Source organism: Lissotriton helveticus, chromosome 4_1 (genome assembly GCF_964261635.1).
Source record: "Lissotriton helveticus chromosome 4_1, aLisHel1.1, whole genome shotgun sequence".
NCBI lineage: Eukaryota > Metazoa > Chordata > Amphibia > Caudata > Salamandridae > Lissotriton > Lissotriton helveticus.
The window spans coordinates 919,093,591-919,116,084 of record NC_136063.1 but is presented as its reverse complement, the minus strand read 5'-3'; the positions used below and the strand labels follow the sequence as shown (position 1 = coordinate 919,116,084).

Here is a 22,494-nt window from a genome sequence, read left to right as displayed (position 1 = left end):
GAAAAAGAAGATTGCATACTTTGTTTAACCCCTTCAGTGCTCCCCCCGTCGGCCCCGCCCACTCTTCAGAACGCCCGCACCGCGGCGGTAAGGCGCTAAGGAATGTATCTATCCCACAGCAAACAACACAGTCTACAACAGAAAGTTTCGGTAAGGCTCCCTTGTGAACACAGTCCTCAAATGGACACACAACTCTTAGCAACACTGCACTAATTTATCTGCTGCCGACTTAGTTTATTATGGGTAGACTTTTGCCACTGGCAATGCCGATACTTTTCACAAATAACATTGTTAAAACGTCAATTTGCCGAACTGTCATTATGGCATTAGACAGAGAAAAAGGGATTTGAACGAGTATCCTGCCATTCCAGGAATTCAAATATGGGCTAAGACGTCATGAAAGTCATGATGGTTCTATATTAATGACCCGTGTTAAGGTCAAGACACCAGACAGTGGTACCCTATTTTCCCGAAGTTCTTTTAAAAAAAATCTTTAAACCACTACCACTATCATTAACATAAAATGAGAATTTTATGGACATATCACTGGCCAATAACAGGTATAAAGTAGTGGCATACATAGAGGATGCTATTTTGTTAATTTTGGGTACGAGAACTATGTAGCTGTTGCATACTTGTCATTCCATTAATATTTATTATGGAAGAGAAATGACCAAAGACTCAAAACTGCATTTCCTTCGGGAACTCCCTTTAAGCATTTGGCAGTATATTTAAGGGCAGAAGAGCATGAAGAAACACTAGAGCTTAATCTAAAAAAAAGCCCATTGGAAATGTAATGAGTTCACACCGATGTGCTACCATAACAGCTTTCCTGTTGAGAGTGGGGAAGGACTGAAGCCTATAGACACATTATATGCTACCAAGACGGCTCTCAATTTCCTTCCCTAGGTACATTGATTGAATTGTAAAAAAAAAAAAAAATCAAATAGAGGCCACAAAAAGCTCCAGTGAGAGAGGGCAAAGGTTGTTGACATGCAAACTCGATTCTATGATTACCAACCCTCTTCACTTGCAGCCCAAGCCATCAGGTGGTTTAAAAGTGGGCATGCAAGAGAAACCTATTCTATTCAAGTACAAAGAGAAACAGTTAAACCACTTTATTAATTTGCATACATAAGACTAAATCTAAAATAATAATTTAAACAGGCACATCCTTTTGGAAAAAGCAATAAAATATTGGTAAAATGATGTCCCCTTCCTTCACATTTAGTACTCTTTCGATTGCCAGGATATTCCCTGCTGCCCTTAAGCCTTTCTAAAATGGCCGACGGTGTTTAAATGTCTGTCTTTACCTGTACATAGGTGGGTGGTTGTAGAACACTTGTGTTGTATTAACAGTGGTGCGGTAGGGCCTAATCGGACCTACATGCAAAATTAGACATAATCTTAACATACCAATGTCTCTCTTATTTTAGATTTAGCCTTATCTATTATCTTGGGTCTGTTTTCAGTGGTTCTTAGCTATTCCAAAAAGGGAGACAGTTTTCCTTAATTTTAAGTCACTTGTTGTACATGAGCGGGCGGGGCTGTAGCACGTTTCAGGTACCTTAAAAATGAAGCAAGAGGAGTTTGAGACTGCTCGATACCATATGGCAGAGCTGAAGCGATGTGAAGTTCCTGGTTTAGAACATGAAGTAAGCAGGAGGAGGTATCCGATACGGTTGCGAGTTGGGCCCGTTTTGATTATTTTGCAAGGAATGGGCGAGTTTTAAATTTATTTCGGTCCCGCGAGCATTACATAGCTTGTCCAGTTATCTCCGGCTCGTGCACTGCCTCGGCATATAAGTATCACTCTGCGGTTGAGTCTCTAATTGGGATTAGAACATTGAAGACAATGGAAGGCTCCAGGCTTCTAATGGCTGGTAGAAGCTCCGAGCATCAACATTCCAATGTTTGTTCACAGCTGTTGCTGTGAACAAAGGCCTCACAGAGCCTCAGGGGATTTCAACCTCTAGGTCTCCGTGTGGCCTTTGTTTTATAAATTAGAACATTCTGTCCTCTAGGGGCAGAATGCTCTACTAACCTTAAAGTCCTCCGTAGCAGGCTCTACCGGCCATTAAAGGCCCGCTCCCTTGTTAAATGCCCTCGGCTTTGGCTCGTCCTTTAACCCTGGAGCGGGCCGTTAAGTGCACGTAGAGCGCCCTAGGTCGGGTTCTAAGCTATAATGGATCCTTTCCATCAGCTATCAGTTTCGTTAATTTGCAAGGAATGGGCAAATATTCCTTTTCTTTCGGTCCCATGAACATTACATCAGTTACCCCTTGCTAGCGCACTGTGCTGGAATACGAGTATCACCGTGTGTGTGAGTCTCTGGTTTGGGAACATATTTGCATTAGCAGTTTTGTTTCCCAACCTTTGTCTGCCTGGAACCTCTAGTCTTGTTAGGCTTTGAGTTACAAAGATTACTTTAATATTAGCGATCTGTGGTTCCTTTCAGTTTCCATGATTATTGAAAAGTAAGAAAAGTTACTGAACATAGGTAGGGACACGTGTCATACATAAGATTTCAAATGAATGTGTGTGGGTGCTGCACACTTTTAATCTGCCTTTTGCGTTTGTACGTTTTGTGTGCTGCCTTTGATTGGTGCCTGCTGAACACCTTTAAATCAATTTATAAGGCCTGGCCTCTAACAGTTGCCAGAACTCAAAAGCGCACTACTTGTGATGAACAATTGTTCTTTATCATTCAATTTTATTTAAACCATTATTATCCAGTTCATTTCACATTTAACATTTTACTTATTTGCATTTTTTTATATTTTCAAAACATATCACAATGGAATCATCATGAACAAAATAATGACATAATCAAATCATATTCAAAAACGTGAACCCAATGCATTTCGGGGCCTCAAGAGCCCCTTCGTCAGGGGTCTGTTAAGAAAAAAGGAAAAATGGAAATCATATTACTTTTGATCCTTTTCGGGTTTACAGTCGCTACTTGATTTAACGCTATTTAATTGTTTTAATCTTACCTCAAATTTAGAAAAAACCTTTATGCAGGATTGAATATTAATGTGTTCTAGTCTAGTTGTTTTGCAACAAATTTATCTGTAATAAAATTAGATTCTTTTAGACTGGTGTCTTTTTTTAGGAAAGTTGATTGCTTGAAGCATAGTTTTGAAAAATTCTTTGGCGCTCACCTGTTGTTGTCAAAAACGTTGTCGCTATTTAGTGTTCTCCCTATATAAACGGATAAAGCTATATTTAAAAAACTTTATTTAAAAAAACTTTCAGAATTAAGGTTTCCGTGATTTTGATGAATTATTGATAAACAAATTACCTGCGAGTTTAGACTATATGATGTTGGTCTCGCTTGCTGAAATTAATATTGGCTGTTGCTAAAAAAACAAAAAATTTAATTTTAAAATTAGATCTCAATAAGAATTTTGGCCCATAGTTTTAACATATGAGGATATTCATTAGCCGGTTTCATTTACCTTGCGAGCAAAAAGCTCGAAGACTTCACATTCGTCGATTTCTTGTTGTTAAAACAGTACCCTACATGGGAATTGAAAGGTGAAGTATCAATATCTCGCCATTATTGCCGATAAAGTGCAGTGTTCGTGTGTTTACACACGTTCAAAATAATTTACCTGCAGTCCTACGCTGTTTGGCTTTGGTTCTGCAGTCTGCTTTTTTCGCAGTTGACTGGAAAACGAAAAAGGTGATGGAGGTTTTAATCTAGCGTTGAAACGCTATTAAAAAATAAATAAATGCCAAACTAAATATATCGTCACATTATACGAAGTCTTTCTTACCGGCTCAAATTTAGTTTGCTCGTTGTAACGAACTCCCCTCGTTGTTCTTAGTGTTTGGCTTGAGAGTCCTACCTTTATTACTAGTATTAATTCCATTCGATCACCGAAATAATGAAAGGACTGGAGTTTATAGGTCACTAGTTATTGTTACTCGACAACGATAGGGTGAAAGGACTGAACCTAAATTTTGGTGGCAGCCATTACTAAGAGGAGTCGAAAATTGTTTTAGGTTGATCTATTTTCGGTATTATGTAAACTTAAACATAATATCTAAAGCAAAAAACTGGAGAAACATTTAAATAATAATATGCACTACATGTTATGTCTCATTTCTTCTTAAATTATTGTTGCATTAAATATATTTTTACCCAAAAAAACATTTGAATCTTTTTGTCAATTTACATTTGTTGTCTGCCTATTTACAATCTAAATTTCTTGTGATCAATTTACAATTACTACCTGCCTATTTACAAAATAATTAGTAATGGCTGCCACCAAAATTTAGGTTCAGTCCTTTCACCCTATCGTTGTCGAGTAACAATAACTAGTGACCTATAAACTCCAGTCCTTTCATTATTTCGGTGATCGAATGGAATTAATACTAGTAATAAAGGTAGGACACTCAAGCCAAACACTAAGAACAACGAGGGGCGTTTGTTACAACGAGCAAACCAAATTTGAGCCGGTAAGAAAGACTTCGTATAATGTGACGATATATTTAGTTTGGCATTTATTTATTTTTTAATAGCGTTTCAATGCTAGATTAAAACCTCCATCACCTTTTTCATTTTCCAGTCAACTGCGAAAAAAGCAGACTGCAGAACCGAAGCCAAACAGCGTAGGACTGCAGGTAAATTATTTTGAACGTGTGTAAACACACGAACACTGCACTTTATCGGCAATAATGGCGAGATATTGATACTTCACCTTTCAATTCCCATGTAGGGTACTGTTTTAACAACAAGAAATCGACGAATGTGAAGTCTTCGAGCTTTTTGCTCGCAAGGTAAATGAAAGCGGCTAATGAATATCCGCATATGTTAAAACTATGGGCCAAAATTCTTATTGAGATCTAATTTTAAAATTAAATTTTTTGTTTTTTAGCAACAGCCAATATTCATTTCAGCAAGCGAGACCAACATCATATAGTCTAAACTCGCAGGTAATTTGTTTATCAATAATTCATCAAAATCACGGAAACCTTAATTCTGAAAGTTTTTTTAAATAAAGTTTTTTAAATATAGCTTTATCCGTTTATATAGGGAGAACACTAAATAGCGACAACGTTTTTGACAACAACAGGTGAGCGCCAAAGAATTTTTCAAAATTATGCTTCAAGCAATCAACTTTCCTAAAAAAAGACACCAGTCTAAAAGAATTTAATTTTATTGCAGATAAATTTGTTGCAAAACAACTAGACTAGAACACATTAATATTCAATCCTGCATAAAGGTTTTTTTCTAAATTTGAGGTAAGATTAAAACAATTAAATAGCGTTAAATCAAGTAGCGACTGTAAACCCGAAAAGGATCAAAAGTAATATGATTTCCTTTTTTCAGTTTTTCTTAACAGACCCCTGACGAAGGGGCTCTTGAGGCCCCGAAATGCAATGAGTTCACGTTTTTGAATATGATTTGATTATGTCATTATTTTGTTCATGATGATTCCATTGTGATATGTTTTGAGAATATAAAAAAATGCAAATAAGTAAAATGTTAAATGTGAAATGAACTGGATAATAATGGTTTAAATAAAATTGAATGATAAAGAACAATTGTTCATCACAAGTAGTGCGCTTTTGAGTTCTGGCAACTGTTAGAGGCCAGGCCTTATACATACATAATATTTCAGACAAAGTAACTTTTTTCAAACCAATGGGCACTTGCAGTGGCCAGATTATGCTTCTACTCATCTCTTTTTTGATTAATCATAGGAAATAATATAGTATTTTTTGCGTTTTGCTCAGGTATGGATCTAAAACTGGCAGGATTTCCCCGAATCTCATGCCGTGAGAAGCAATTCCTGACTCAGAGTGCTGGCAGTACATGGCTCATTACCGGGAATTTGTTTCATTGACTCTTGGCGGGTAATTAGAATTGTTGAATATCTTAAAGATTTGGATTGGGGTGATATCTAGAGGACGCCATATGATGAAAAAGGACACTCTGGTGGTGATGGACTAATACCCACTGTAAGAACTGCATGGTCTTAGGGCACGATTGCACTGAATACTTGTGCTAGATTAGGTCACGGTGAATGGTGAAAGGGGTCACTGTAATCGAAACACATAGAAGGTGGAGGTTTTCCTTTTCTATATTCTATTTTGTTTCTTGGAAAAACTGTGAATGGTCAGAAAGTACAAGTTGCTTACCTTTGGTAACGATGTATCTGGTAGACACGATTCGAGTCGCAGATTCCTTCACGTCCCGCCCTTCCTTCCTCCCCGATCTGCGAGGACCCCATGGCTGGTCCTTGGTACTCCCCTCCTGGCGGGGGGGGGGGGGGGCATGGTCTCTGTCAGTACCTTCTTTTGCTGTTGACGGTGGATCCGTCTGGTTGCTGTTCTTCCCTCCTCTTTGGTTTGGGGAAGGCGGGGTTTCTGGTGTTCCTATGCCCCGTTGCTATGGCTGCTACAGGTCGGGGAGGCTGCCTCCCATCTTTCCCTCCCTCCCTTCCTCTTGCTCCTGGGGCCTGGCCCCTCTATCACCTCTTGGTTGGGGGTCTCTAGTCGCGCCTTACCCTTGTTTCTTGGGGGGGGTGGATGCCCTCTAGGCTGGGGGGGTGGAAGTTGGTTGTTCCTGCCTGTTGGGACTGTCTCACATCTGATAGAGACTACTAGCCGCAGATTCCTTGACATAGAATAGATACCCTAGCAATGCCCACGGGGATGGAGGGTCTGCCAAAAGACCCCACCAGCCTGGACAGATAGAGGGCCCACAGGGGACAAGCCCTGTAGACCAGGGAGGCAACCTCGTTCCACCAGGCAAGAGGACCCCCACAAGTCAAACGCCAGCAGCCCCAGAAGGGATGTAGGAGAAAAAAGGGGAGAGTGGAGGGCCGGATACTCACAACAGAGGAACCAAGGGCAAGGCCGGAGAGGTCGAAACACCCCACGCTACCCCCAGGGCAACCAAGCTTCCACCCAACGCCCAGACAGGCAGAGGAACAAGAAGAAGCCCAGAGGGCCCGAGGAAACCAAGGAAGAGGCGAGCCCACCCAGAGGGAAGGCAACAGGCCAGCTGGGATGGCAGCTATAACGATAAGCCGCCAGAAGCATGTAGGACACTGAAGCATCCCAGCTCTCAGCACAAGAGCATGAAGGAGAGGAAGGCCTGGACCTATCACTACAAGGGCCAACAAGGGTCAAAGTCCCAACAAGGAGGACTCAGCGGCCAGGAAACACCTCCTATAGCAAGGGCATCCAAAAGGCCCAAACCCAGCTCAGTTCAGCAGTCACTGAGGAGGGGAAGGAGGAGGAGGAGGAGTAGGAGGAGGAGAATAAGGAGGATTAGGAGGTGGAGGAGGACGGAGCCCCGCCAGGAACCTCTGGATGGCAGAGTCAGCCGGGGCATGGAACAACAGGCTGCCATCAAATGAAAGATCAATGAGTCACTCCCGAATATTCTCAGGGAATACGCCGTCCTGAAGCCAAGCATGGCGACGGAGGGCGACTGAGGAAGCCGTAGCCCGGCCCAACACCTCAGAGAAGTCCGGAGCGGAGAATAAATGCCACCAGCTCCCGGCTATCCAGAGCATGCCTTAAGTCCACTTGAACAGGGTCCTGGGAAGCCGCGGAACTCAGAGACTCAGCAGAGTCCCACAGACAATAGGAGGCCCACACCAATACACACAAGGTGTTAAGAGCCCGCAGGGCCGTGCTGGTCAAGGCAAACAAGTTGCGCCCCCAAAAGTCCAGCCAGCGGGCCTCGCTGGACGGCGGAGTCAACAGTGGCGGCAGGGAGGGAAAAGTGGTCCTCAAGAGTGGACTGGCAGCAGAGGGGTGGAGGGAGAGGCACGTCGAGTCACGTGGCACCGGAAGGAGACGGTGCAGAAGGTGTTGAGTAGTGTATACACTATGCAATGTTATATCATTGTTGAAAAGTTGCGAGAGCTAAAAAGAAGAAAAAATGTGCCGAGTTTTGGATTTCATATAATGTATTTTGAATAAAAGTACTCCATACAATGTTATGCAAAGAATTACTTTTCTGACCATTAAATTACTATTGCATGATATTGTATGGATAGACGGGGTTTTATCCTTTATTATTACCGTAACAAAGTAAACCATTAATGAACAGCCCATGCCTGAAATAGGTTTACCCCAGGCACAGGCACGCACAACCCAGCCAAAGCTCAGTTTTTGCCTATTGGCCTGTCCTATATCTAGGACTTTCCTACTTTCTCTCTTTGTCATATCTTTCTCTTCCATAGTTTTGTTTTTCGCTCAGTTTACGTTCATTCCAAAAGGAGGAAAAGTACAGAATGGTTGTCGTATCTTTCACAGTTATACGAAAGATTTGAAATCCGTACTGTTTAAGGAGCGGTAATGTTTAGTTTACGCACAATACTGTTTCTTCGCAGTAAAACTGAGCAAAAAATGTAGGTGAAATCTAGTAGTCGATCTGCAATAGTTTTGGATACTAAGTAGACACACAACGTTGTATGTTTAAACGCCACAATACTACTCAATACGAATCTGTCACTAACATTCACAGCATTTAGTTTACCAGCTTTCAGGGGACATCATTTCACAAAGACTTGTCAAATGTTTTCTGACATCTTCCTCTATGTGCTCTTTACTAAAGACACCCTACTCCAATTCTTTTGTAGAGGTTCGTAACCTAAACAGGCAATATACTTTTTGATGTATAACACACATATTTCTAACCACCGTAGAAGCATATGAAATCCATATTTGATTTTTATTATTTCACTTCTAAAATGAGCCCTAAAATAGCCTAAAATTGTGAAATTTCGCATACCTCTCTTCGCACCATGCTACATTCTGTATGGTCTAGGAGAATGTTGAGCACGGTGCCCCACAGTCCTCCAGATATGTTCTGGCAGCTGTCAGCCAATGCGATGCATCCTTCCTCGAGAGATGCTACAGACGATCCAATAGATAAGCTGGTAAATCTCACCTAAAATAAATCAAAGATAAAAAACAGGCATGTCATAATTTGGAACAAAACACATTTTTTGTGCACTCTTAAAAATAGCAGATGACTGAACAACATGCATAAATAATAGGAGCATTTCAAAATATTATCAAAAAGTGTCAACATCTTAAGTCTTCCCTCATCATGCATGGTTGGAGTGGGTTAATCTAACCAGAGTGGTATAACTTATATTTATTCCTTCACATTATTCTTCATTTAAGAATGTATCTGGGTGGGCTTCTGTAGATTCTTTTTGTAAATACTGCACTGTGATGAAGTCTGGCTATTCTGTTATCTTATAGCTCAATATATACTGATGCAATTATTCTCAATTATATATTTTAACGTGTTATACATTCATATTATTTTCCTTTTCAGATATTGGGGAGCGTCACAAATGAAACATATGCCAATTTTTCCCACCTGTTGGGGAGAATAAAAACATGCACGGCTTTTGCTTTACTGGGGAGGGATTAAAGAAAACTGCCAAAGTGAGACATGTAAAAAAAACTATCAACCAAATGTAAAAAGTGATGGTACCCAAGTTTTTGGTCTTTAAATCACATCAACAAAAGGTTTGCTGTGATAAAATAGCCCTTTAAGTAGATTGGTACAGGTATCTTCAGACGAATAAACACCATGTTTACAAAATAGAGAATGTGAATAAGGGAAAAAGAGAAACTGGAGACAAGATTTGCATCTGTAACTTTATCTGTATTGAAGGAAGATCTAGAAAAGTAATACACCATTACATTCTCCAGGATATTCTGGTACCAGGGATGCATACCTTGCTTACTCTGCCAAAGCAAAACTCGATGACTACCATAGCCAACGCCCTTACCTTGACTAACATGATTATGCAACATATGATAATGAACCATTAAATGAACACAAATGGAGAGCAAAGAAAGCTAAATATTTATAAACTGTATCCAAAAATCAGAGTTTAAGGATGGTGTTATTCTTACTGCCCAGAAGTTTGGAATATACATAAGCCTATCTGATTGTGAGGGGGTTTTGCAAAACGTATTTGTGGATACCCTCAATAGGAAATGAAATATTTTTATTTTAGAAAATTACATTAAAGCAGCAAGGCGTCAAGTATGCTGAAATCTTTCACTCCTCCCCCCAAAAATGGAACCCCTTATGCATGAGAGGGAATATTGTAAGGGACTGGAAAAGGGCAAAACTGTGACCATGCCCGATGTCATTCTCAATAGCAGACATGACAATTCCCAGAGGGGTGGCTACTACCTCTGCTACCTCCTGACAGGTCTAAAAAGAAAAACCCACGGGGAATCCAGAGCTGTGTGGCTCCTATCAGTATTTGTCCAGAGAAAACTCTGCAAAAGTCCAAGTATGGTTAAAAAAAAAAATCACAAGCACCAGAAACCACCGCAATTGTCTACTAACAGCGCGAGTACTACCATCTTGCAGTCTCACCTTTATGAGGGTGGGTAGGGTGTTACAGCAAACAAAAGATGTAGGATGCATGCAAACCTGCTGTAAAAACACAAGCGGGTTTCCTTCCTCCTGGGAGCTAGGATTTGAGCTCACATCCTGTGGAAAAGTAAATTTTGCCATGTTCTGTGTCCCTACGTGTTCCCCATCTTATGTTATGTGTGCATGATCGATATGCATATGTATTCCCTTATGATCGATTAAAGACGCAATTCCAGTTGTGTCCAACTCTAGTATGCCAATTTCCAGTTCTCGTGAAAGCTACGAGTATTAGGCCTATGTAAACCTATGTTGCCACGTTTCACAGTGTGCACGTTAATTCAGTAAAAGTCCCCGTTTCTAGGCCTCAAAAGGGCCCGGACACCAGATTCAGCTCCTGTCTCCTGAACCCTCGCTGAGGAGCGATACAGCCCCCACCTGTATCCCTGACCCTTCACTTACTTCCTGCCTCACAGTGCCCGGCTCGGCCTGGCTCTGCCTGCCAGTCTGCCAAGAGTATGTTATGATTCTAGTTATCAGTCCAGCTCTCCTTCTCTGCATTCTTAAGCTACCGAATCGCATCAATAGTTTCCGTCATGGTCTAGCCTTTACGTCTCCATGTAAGAGAAATACTGTATTAATGGTCATTTAATATTCCTCAACACGCACTACATGTAGAATAATGCATGCACCAGTCTTAGAGTCTGTTAGCCTTTGCCCTGATAACTTTTGGATCAACATGTTCTCTAAACACCAGATACTAGATAGTGTTTAGGTACATGTCGCTCTGACACTCCAGACTTTCGTCTCCTCTTCTAGTGCAGAAGTCATAGCCCCCAGTTCCTCCTAGTAACACGTCATTGCCAGCTTGCGCGCACCACTAGGTCAGAGGTCCCGGCTCCTTAGGTAGCCCCCTCCATGTTTCCGCCCCATTTATGACATCTTCTGTTACGTTTACATCACATGTCTATGTACACGCCTCTTGTTACACCTACTTTCTGCCTTATCTTTCGCGACTGCTACAAACCCCGCCCCCTGCTACGCCCACTACACTGAATGTAATGCAATTGTTTAACTATAAATATTGTGCACTGTTATTAAAGGTTATGCTGTTGTCCCGATCCTGCCCCCCGGCAGCTGCCATCCTATTCCCGTGCAGGTTGTCCTGTTGCTGTCCTTTATGCTGTATTAAAACCTGCAAACTCCAGCTACCTCGAATCTTGACTCTTATTTATTGAGCTATCTGTTATTGTATATCCTGAAAAATAGATCCGGTATTTAATTATTTATTTACCACATAATGGCGCCCGAACAGGGACTTGCCCTTTCCCCACGTGCCGGAGAAGCCACGCCAGCCCCCTGACCCTCTGCAGCCGTGACGGAACCATACCGTGCACGTGCAGATATTTCTGCTTCAAGTATCCCTCAGGCCCACGGAGGAGACGGAGGTTGCGGTCCAGCATCCAGACGAGGCGGTGGAGGAACGCGGCTTGTCCCGACCAGAGCCCAAGCCGAGAGTCCAAGGTCCGAGGTATCCGGAGGCCCACCCGTAACTGAAGTCCGAAGTTCGTAGTCCGTCGTCGTAGCAGTCCAGTCCAGTCCGAGGCCTTCCGTTCTTGCTGCCCGGTGAGTACCGTTGCTGGGGTAGTATCTAGACAGGGTCAATTAATTTGTCTCTGGTCCGTGGGTTTGGGTACGCAAATCCAACACGAAGTGTCCACCTAGGTGGATGCGGGTCCTGACGTGTCTCTTTATGAGACCGGTATGTTTCGTACTGTTTCAGCAGTGCATCTAGTAATTCTAGTAAGTTCTGTTCTCGAGAAATTCATGTGTCTCTGTTTTCAAGTATTCCAGGTAATGTTTCTGTTCGAACTGTTATTTTAAATGTCATTTCAATGTGTTTTTAATGTCGTGGTATGAGTGATCAGTCTCAAGTCATTATTGTGTTCATTGTGTATTGTATTGTGTCCAGATCCCAGTTCACGTCATGCCTCTGTTCTCAAAATTACGTCAGTTAAGAACTAGAAAAGGTCTGCTCGAGGAAGCAGTTCCTGTCCCACCTAGGGACAGTCCAGGTCATTTTATGTATCATAAGCATGGCATAAGTGCCATATTATATCTAGACTTATGGGTCGAGTACACTAAGGAATTAGAAGAGAAATATAGATGGCCTGTATCAGGCACATGGGATGCCGAGTGCATCATGCGAGTAGAAGAAGTATTATGGAAAAAGAAAGCCAGACAGTCACAGAAAGATGCCATCGAGTTATGGCGCAAAGAATCTCATAAAAGAACCGAAAAAGAAATCAGAAAGTCAGAATTAAGTAGAGAATCCTCAGAAAGAGCCCAAGAAAGGGAATTAATCGAAATAGGTGAACGAGTTAAAACCGAACAGTCAGACAGACAGAGGAATGCCCTTATTAAGGGTATGTACCCTCTTCTTGCCGAGGGCTTGCCAAAAGCAACCCCGGAGGCATCCAGTAATTTTCCGCCACCCTTAGTTCCGACCAAGCTACGTCACAAACCAACCGCAGCCGATATTTTTCTCTCGTCCTATTTGGACGACACAGTCCCAGAATATGCAAATCCTGTTCCGCCAGCTCCTGTAAATAATGTAAATCCTGCTCCTCCAGTCACCGGGGCACCTGTTACAGCACCTGTTACGGTACCCCCGGTCCAGCCTACATTACAAGTACCCGCTACACTGATCACTCTGCCAGCACGAAGAGTATCAGTCGACGATTCCAGTTTAGGGGCCGCGGGGGGAGGTCCTCCGGGAACCCCGCCGCCACACAAACGTGTAACGTCAGTCGAGTTACATGAACGTGCGTTACAGCGCACGCCCAAACATCAGTCTGTTGCAGATATCAGACGAGCTCTTACCGAATGCCGTTATGATCCGGTCCCAGGTGATGATAGTATGGTTATATATTCATTACGTGTAAGACGGGTGACCGAGTATTTGGACACCCTACCGAATATGAAAGAAGATCTAGACAGAATATATCGTTTCATCCGTACAGGAACAGACCCAGAAAGTATTGGCGAAGTTATGTCTCTAAGGAAAGCTGAAACCCAGCTCATGCTTTTGAAGTTTCTAATTAATTGTCTAATAAGGGAACAAGATCATCCGACTAAAGATCCGACCGAAATGAAAGTCCTGACAAGGTGGAGTGATAATATAGCCGAGGGAAGACACAGGACACTCAGTAGTATAGAGAGTATGTACAAGAAAATTCGTAAGGAAATAATAAGGTTACACGAGAAACGCAAAGCAGCACAAGTAAGCGAGAAAGAAAATGACTCTCCTACCGAAGAGGTAGACGACGAGAATCCTTCCAGAATAGCGTATGTAGGTAGAACTAGACTTTCCGACCGACATTCACGTCTAGACTACAAGAAAACTGTTCCTTCTCCAGTACCAGAACAGTGTTCTCTTGAGCAAGTATTTCAAGCTACCGATCACATCCTGAAATCACGAATCGGTTATAGTGAACTTAGTACTATGCATGAACAAGAACTAGCCAGATCAGCAGTCCGATGGGCTACTGATTCTACCACTTTTCCAGACGAAATAGTGGCACAAATGTTTCTGAAATTGCCCCCAGCCGAGCAGCGACTGGTGGGTATGTATATGATCCAGCACCTCATTACACTGTATGAGGGTCAGCATTCTGATCCAGGTCCGTTACATGATGTATTAAACGAGTTACTACAGTATAGATGGAAAGGTCTAGGTACCGATTTAATTAGTATCATTCTAGAACAGCGCCACAAATACCGAACGTTTCTGAATCCGCACTTTGTTCACGTCTCACCTCCAGAAAGTAAACTGTTTTACATAGACAGACAGCATCCGTTACGAGAAGTACACCCAGTTAGGACACAGGGTGGTGAAATGCAACGAGTATTTGTTTACACCCCGATTACAAAAATGGAACTCTTAGAGATGAAAAAGTTAATTCCCTGTCACGATAAAGATCCAGCAGGGTTCCACCGTGAATTAAAAGACATGCTCCGTATGGGAGAATATACGTATCCCGATATCATTAAAATGTTAAAGGTCCTGTTGCCTGCGGGCATATATGAAAAACTCAAGGAAAAAGAATGGGAGGTGGGAGAGAAAAAGATAGATTGGGCAGCTCTAGAAGCTGAAGATAAAACACGTGTACCAGGTACCGGTCAAGGAGATAAATGTAAAGAATTGCCTGAACTGTTAATACAAGTTTTGCCAAGATTACTAGCCACGAAAAAGGAAGACTGGGATGCAATCTCAGCCTGTAAACAGAAACCAGACGAAGATACTAGTGATTTTTATTCTAGATTTGAGAAATGTTTTAGTATTAACAGTGGTTTGAAGACGAGTAGTGAGTCATACCCTCATCTTTTTGTTACTAAACTAGTCGAGAATTCAAGTCCACAAGTTAAAAACCGAGTACTGAAAGTCGAAAGTACCTGGCAAGCTAATACTCCGTCGCAAATGCTTCAGATGCTTCAGTATCACCAGAATAGAATCAGGGAAGAGCAAGATCATGAAAGGAAACGTATGAAAGACACGAAAATGAAAGTATTAGTTGCACAATCTGTTCCTCAAGACAGTCAGAAGAGGGGTACGAATCAAGCCAGTCATCCTGCAGTTCCTGTTAAAGGGACCTGCAATTATTGTAAACAGCCAGGTCATTTTATAAACGAGTGTGCAGTTCTGAAACACAACATAGCTACCGGTAAGACTAAAGAAAGACCACGTCCGCCTAGACAAGAACAAGTTTCACAGACTTCTCAGTCACCACAGAATGCACAACAGACAGTTACAGTACCGCAGCCTATAGCTGCAACACAGCATGTTACACAGCAGATGTACCAGTATGCACAGTCCGAGTATCCAGAGTATCAACAGTATTCATGAAACAGCCTAGAGAGGGAGGTAGGCTTGCCTCTCATCGAGATACCTGTAGATCAAGAGGGTCCCTATGTTCACAGTCAAGTATTAGGGAAAGACAGAAAGTTTCTGATTGATACAGGGGCAAGTAGGACTACTATCAGTCATGACGAGGTTCCAGGGGCTCCGCTCTCAGGCTCTAGAAATGTTTCCCTTGGATTTTCAGGAAAGCCAATAGTTAACGAGAATTCCAAACCAGTTACTCTAGAAGTAGGTCCATTGTCCCGAACTACTGATTTATTACTTACGAAATCATGTCCAGAAAATCTGTTAGGCATTAAGACATTGAAAGAATTAGGTGCAGTTATATGCTGCTCCCCAGAAGGAATCCGATTGTTTTTAAGAGACTTTAAAGGTCACTATGTATTACGTGATTTTGATCCAAGATTACTGAATGTACCGCAGCATCTATGGGCGCAAGGTCCAACTGATGTTGGCTGTATGCAGATCACACCCCACCGTGTGACTCTCAAGCCAGGTATAGTTTTGCCACGAATCCGACAGTACAAATTGCCACCTGAGGCTGTAGCAGCCTTATCCAAAATTATTGACGAGCTCATTGCTCAAGGAGTGGTTGTAGAAACTGACTCCAATGTATGTAATTCTCCTATCATTCCAGTCATGAAACGTACTGATCCAAATGCACCTCCAGTATATCGATTAGTGATTGACCTTCGAGAACTTAATAAATGTATCATTCCCCAATACCCAGTTGTCCCAGATATTTCATCCCTATTGACAGCCATTGATTCTGAAGCTACGTTTTTCACTGTCATAGACCTCAAAAATGCATTTTTCAGTGTTCCCATTCATCCAGACAGCCAGTTCCTTTTCGGATTCTGTTTAAATGGAAGGAGCTATAAATTTACACGAGCTCCTCAAGGTTTCACAGAAAGTCCTAGTATTTACAGTCAAGCACTTAAGAGACAACTAGACAATATTCACATTCCAACTGACACTGCCCTGCTCCAGTATGTCGATGATCTACTGATCACAGCCCGTTCTGAACGTGACTGCGAGCGAGCGTCACTTACAGTTCTGTATTTCCTAGCCGAGATGGGGCACAAGGTGTCCCCTTCGAAGCTTCAATTCTGTGTCCAGCAAGTGATCTATTTAGGCCACTTACTGTCCAAGAGGGGTAGGCAGTTGACACCTGACCGTATCCAGTTAATAGCGAGTCTCCCTCAGCCCAAGACGCAGAAGGAGGTACGAGCTTTTATCGGCCTCACTTCCTATTGCAGACAATGGATTCCTCAGTATGCATTTCTAGCCAAGCCACTGATACAGTTAACGACACAAGAGGCAGCCGTATCGACTGTCCTCCCTTGGACATCTGAACATACACTTGCTTTTAATGAATTAAAGAAAGCCTTATGTCAAGCTCCTGTTCTAGCTACACCGAACTACAGTAAGCCTTTTACACTTTTTGTTACAGAACGTGATGGTACAGCATTATCTGTTCTCACACAAGATCAAGCAGGACAATACAAGCCCTGTGCTTATTTTTCGAGCACATTAGATCCAGTAGCCCAGGCTCTGCCTGCGTGCCTCAAGTCAGTTGCAGCCACAGCCCTAGCTATCAGACAAAGTGATTCCATAGTATTAGGACATTCCCTGACAGTACAAGTTCCACACTCCGTGGAAGTTCTTTTAAACCGAACACAGACCCAGCACTTGACAATTGCACGTTTAACAGGTTATGAATTGACACTGTTCCAGCCACACATAGAAATCAGACGCTGCAACGTTTTAAATCCTGCTACACTGTTACCGTCAGTTACTTCAAATCCTGCCACACATGACTGTGTGGAAGTTGTTAACACTATGACAAAGCCAAGACAAGACCTGACAGATATTCCATTACCAGATCCCGACCTGACACTTTATGTGGATGGTTCATGTATGAGAACTAGTACAGGAGAACTAGTAGCCGCGTATGCAGTGACTACTGAAACTGAAGTTATAGAGACACACCGTATTGATACTCTGTCCGCTCAAGCAGCAGAGCTAGTCGCTCTGACTCAAGCCTGCATACGTGCCAAGAACCTGAAAGTTAACATATACACAGATTCACGTTATGCATTCGGAGTCGTACACGACTTTGGAGTGCTCTGGCAAGAAAGAGGTTTTATGACTTCTCATGGAACCAAGATTCAGCATGGTCTCCTTATCCAAGCTCTGTTAGATGCAATACATTTACCAACAGCTATAGCTATCATGAAGTGCAAAGCACATACGAAAGTCACTGACATTATTTCCCAAGGTAACGATCTAGCAGATCGAACAGCCAAACTCACAGCCCAGACTCCAGACATTCCAGTTAACGCAACACTGACACACACACTCCAGATCCGACTACATGTATGACAGTTAAGGACCCCACTCAAGATGTCATAGATATCCAGTCACATGCTACTCCCGATGAAATCAAGAAATGGTCCGAACAAGGAGGGGTCCAGACAGATCAGGGATGGTTGACGAAGGGAAAAGCCACATGGTTTCTCCCCGACTCAATGGTTCAAGTCATTATTAATACCGCACATAGTCCTGCACATTTAGGAGAAAAAGCTATGTTAGACAGTATCCAGAACATTTGGTTCAACAAGCATTTACGAGCTGCAGCCAAGCAGAAAGTCCGTACCTGTATGATATGTTGCCAGTTCAATCCAGGTAAAAGTGTCCCGGTGGAACAAGGGGGATTCCAGCCTCCTGACCACCCTTTTGAGGTCCTCCAAATGGATTATATTCAGATGGAGCGATGTCGAGGTTTCAAGTATGTCCTTGTAGTTGTATGCGCTTTGTCCAGGTGGACAGAGGCATATCCAGTTCCAGATTACACAGCCGCGACCACTGCCAAGCAGCTGGTTCGTGAATTTTCCCCTCGTTATGGACTCCCTAGGGTCGTGTATTCAGACAACGGCCAGCCATTCTCATCAGAGTTGATGAAGCATGTTTCCCTTCTGTTAGGGTACCAGTGGAAGTTTCATTGTGTACGTCATCCTGAAGCAGCCGGTCTCGTAGAGAGACATAACCAGACATTGAAAATCCGCATTGCTAAAGTGTGTAAAGAGAAAGGTGTAGACTGGCTAGTAGCTCTGCCAGTCGCCCTATTCTATATGCGCATGGTCGCACATTCCAGATCAGGTCTGTCCCCTTATGAGGTCGTATTCGGCCGCCCCCCGAACATGTGGGGTACACCTAGACCCCGAAGTATTACCGATGTTTCCAGTAATATGCTGACAGATTACCTAGCTTCCTTGATGTCTGCCCTACACTCTTGTCGTTCACAGGTTGCCGCCGCATTTCCAGACAATACCGAGGTGAAACCGCATGAAATCGTTCCAGGAAGTCTAGTCCTTGTGAGGAATTTTGATCGTTCAAGTCCGCTGGAGCCCCGCTGGAAACAGCCTCAACTTGTCCTTCTGACCACCCGCACGGCCGTGAAGCTGGAAGGCCGCAAGGGGTGGGTCCACCTGTCTCACGTCAAGAAGTTTCATGGACTCCGAGAAAAAACTTTTTCCAAGAACATTTTTAAGGACTGCCAGAATTCTAAAAACTGCCCTATTCTCAAGGACTGTTCCGCTACAAACTTTGATTCCAAGCCTCCCCTGTTAGAGGAAACTCCGCAGCAGGAGTATAAACAGAAGCTCCGGTCTAGTAAAATAAGTCAGCCAGTTTAATTGTCTAAGTCCCCCTCGGGTGAAGCGGTTAGACAGGTTTCTGACATGTATGAGATAGACCCCCATAGTGAGAGAGTTAGTCAAAACTCTATCAGATGTATCGTTACTTTATGTTTTCTTCTATTTCTGAGTTTGATGGTTACCCGCACAAGTTATGCATTGCATTTATGTTTTTCAATTTCTCATGTAAATAAGTTTTCTAATGCTACAGTAGAGCACACATTTAGTGATCTGCCTCCTCACGAGCTATCCTATCGTCTTGCTATGCGCAACAATACATTCATCCGTATGTTACATTATTCACACCAGACCAGCAATGCTACAAATTGTTGGGTGTGTGGTCGACTCCCCCCTTTCCAGACACCTAAGGGAGTTCTGCCACTCTTTCCTTATCCGTTTTCGCATAATGGTTCGTGTGGAGCATGGTCCACGTTAACGTCATCCTCAACTGATATGTCCCTTCTGAACAGTACATGTTTTCCAGACAAGCAAGGTCTCACCCATAGAACCGGGTTAGATCTAGAAAATGAAGTTTATAATTTAGGTAACTATTCTTCGAATTTTATGGTCCTGAATGTTCAGTCTGATACTACTCCAGACTTACCTGCTATTTCAGTACTACCAGTCAAAGGCGAATTATGTGTCAGAAAGAATGGTTCCGCACATGTAGGACATAGTGATTGTACTACTATTGTCAAGTATAGTGACAGTGGGAAATCTATTTTCAAAGCCTCAAGTCATTCTTATTTTGTTTGTGGTCAGACCGCATATGTTCGTCTGCCCCTCGATTGGGATGGAACATGTTACATTGCCTTCCTACTGCCACCAGTTTTCCTAGCTCCATCTGATTATCATAGAAACACACATCTAGTACACATTAGACATAGAAGGGAGATCGAGTCCCCGATTGTCGATCAAACTGAAACTGCTCTAGAACAGTATACAGACTTCAATAGAGGTTTCTTCTTCTTTATAGGACCTATCCAGAATAGCAAGCTAATCCGTAGGTTAACCAGAACCCTTGAAGCAGTAGTGAATGAGACTACTTCTGCTCTAGGTAACTTAACCGAAGAGCAATCTGCTATGAGATTTGTTGTGCTCCAAAATCGTCTCGTTCTTGACGTCATACTGGCCGATAGAGGAGGAGCATGTAGAGTCATCGGATCTAGTTGCTGCATTTTCATTCCTAATAATGCGCCGTCTGTTTATTCAGCTATAACCAGACTTCACAAAATTGCCCATCAGTTACACCAGAATCCAGGCACCTGGACATGGTCCGTTTGGCTCTGGAGTATCATATCTGCCTGGGGATGGAAAGTATTGTCATTCCTAGGTATAGCAGTAATGATCATATTCAGTTGCTGCCTCTGTATACAATGTGGCCCTGCGATTTGCGGCATTTGTGCTACATCCTGTATTCCAAGTCCTAGTCCTAAGTCCCGTTCCAAGACAATTCGAGACGAGCAAATGATACTGTATGAAATGATAGATGGTATCATGAATATTGATGTTTCCTGATGGAAACGTAGTGACAAGGAGGGAATGTGGAAAAGTAAATTTTGCCATGTTCTGTGTCCCTACGTGTTCCCCATCTTATGTTATGTGTGCATGATCGATATGCATATGTATTCCTTTATGATCGATTAAAGACGCAATTCCAGTTGTGTCCAACTCTAGTATGCCAATTTCCAGTTCTCGTGAAAGCTACGAGTATTAGGCCTATGTAAACCTATGTTGCCACGTTTCACAGTGTGCACGTTAATTCAGTAAAAGTCCCCGTTTCTAGGCCTCAAAAGGGCCCGGACACCAGATTCAGCTCCTGTCTCCTGAACCCTCGCTGAGGAGCGATACAGCCCCCACCTGTATCCCTGACCCTTCACTTACTTCCTGCCTCACAGTGCCCGGCTCGGCCTGGCTCTGCCTGCCAGTCTGCCAAGAGTATGTTATGATTCTAGTTATCAGTCCAGCTCTCCTTCTCTGCATTCTTAAGCTACCGAATCGCATCAATAGTTTCCGTCATGGTCTAGCCTTTACGTCTCCATGTAAGAGAAATACTGTATTAATGGTCATTTAATATTCCTCAACACGCACTACATGTAGAATAATGCATGCACCAGTCTTAGAGTCTGTTAGCCTTTGCCCTGATAACTTTTGGATTCTATCAACATGTTCTCTAAACACCAGATACTAGATAGTGTTTAGGTACATGTCGCTCTGACACTCCAGACTTTCGTCTCCTCTTCTAGTGCAGAAGTCATAGCCCCCAGTTCCTCCTAGTAACACGTCATTGCCAGCTTGCGCGCACCACTAGGTCAGAGGTCCCGGCTCCTTAGGTAGCCCCCTCCATGTTTCCGCCCCATTTATGACATCTTCTGTTACGTTTACATCACATGTCTATGTACACGCCTCTTGTTACACCTACTTTCTGCCTTATCTTTCGCGACTGCTACAAACCCCGCCCCCTGCTACGCCCACTACACTGAATGTAATGCAATTGTTTAACTATAAATATTGTGCACTGTTATTAAAGGTTATGCTGTTGTCCCGATCCTGCCCCCCGGCAGCTGCCATCCTATTCCCGTGCAGGTTGTCCTGTTGCTGTCCTTTATGCTGTATTAAAACCTGCAAACTCCAGCTACCTCGAATCTTGACTCTTATTTATTGAGCTATCTGTTATTGTATATCCTGAAAAATAGATCCGGTATTTAATTATTTATTTACCACAATCCTCAGAACTACAGAGGAAGTGCTGAGGGTGTGAGTTCCGCAAAATTAGCACTACAGGGCGTATCAAAATGCGATCACAAAAAGTCAAAACTGCGAACAATGGTATTTATGGGGATAGAATTAAATGAGTTTCAACTTTCACTGCTCTCTGAAATAGGTCAGCATGACACCCTTACAGTGACCATACTTTTTCCATTGTCGGAGACTGGCCAGCCTAGCTACTCCCTCCCACCCCCATTTAAATGAATGGAATTAAATTGTTTTCATGTATTTTAAAGCTCAATCGGCTGTGTAATAAAATAGGTGCCTTTCGGTTGGGATTTAATAACGAAATAACGTTTTCATAAATTGTCTCTGGATCCAACGTTAGAGGAGATACGCAGTGTTGATGAGTATAAAGAAGATTACATGACTGAGAAACAGCACTTTCTCATTTGCCTTAAAGAATGCGCCCAAAGTAAGTTGTCTCCCTGAATGAGACATAGGTTAGCAGTTGTAAGCATAGAACATTGCGATCCTACTCGTGCATCATAAATTCAACTTTCTTCTAAAGTTCAATATAAGTAGCTTAACTATGAATATGTCATGAACTAAAATCATTAGGTACATTTACAGACCTCTGGATCTCTGTCCACCCACAGTGGAATCAGCCAAGCCAGGCCTAGTGGAGTAGGCGTCTGTTCTTCATTGCCATGATCATATGGTATCGACCACAACGATACCCATTCCTGTGTGGAAAACATTACACATTTAGACATCAATTGTAG

The 22,494-nt window shown here is 42.7% G+C and overlaps 1 protein-coding gene across 3 annotated transcripts in view; it reads right to left on the bottom strand.

The window, feature by feature from the left end:
• Positions 1–22,494, bottom strand: part of RTTN (rotatin) — an 891,871-nt gene that overhangs the window by 259,307 nt on the left and 610,070 nt on the right. For all 3 annotated transcript variants that reach the window (XM_078687523.1, XM_078687524.1, XM_078687525.1), the window contains 2 exons: positions 22,345–22,455; positions 8,765–8,923 (listed from right to left, as the gene is read on the bottom strand). In XM_078687523.1, the coding sequence (XP_078543649.1) occupies positions 8,765–8,923; positions 22,345–22,455 (270 nt within the window). The remainder of the gene's footprint in view (positions 1–8,764; positions 8,924–22,344; positions 22,456–22,494) is intronic.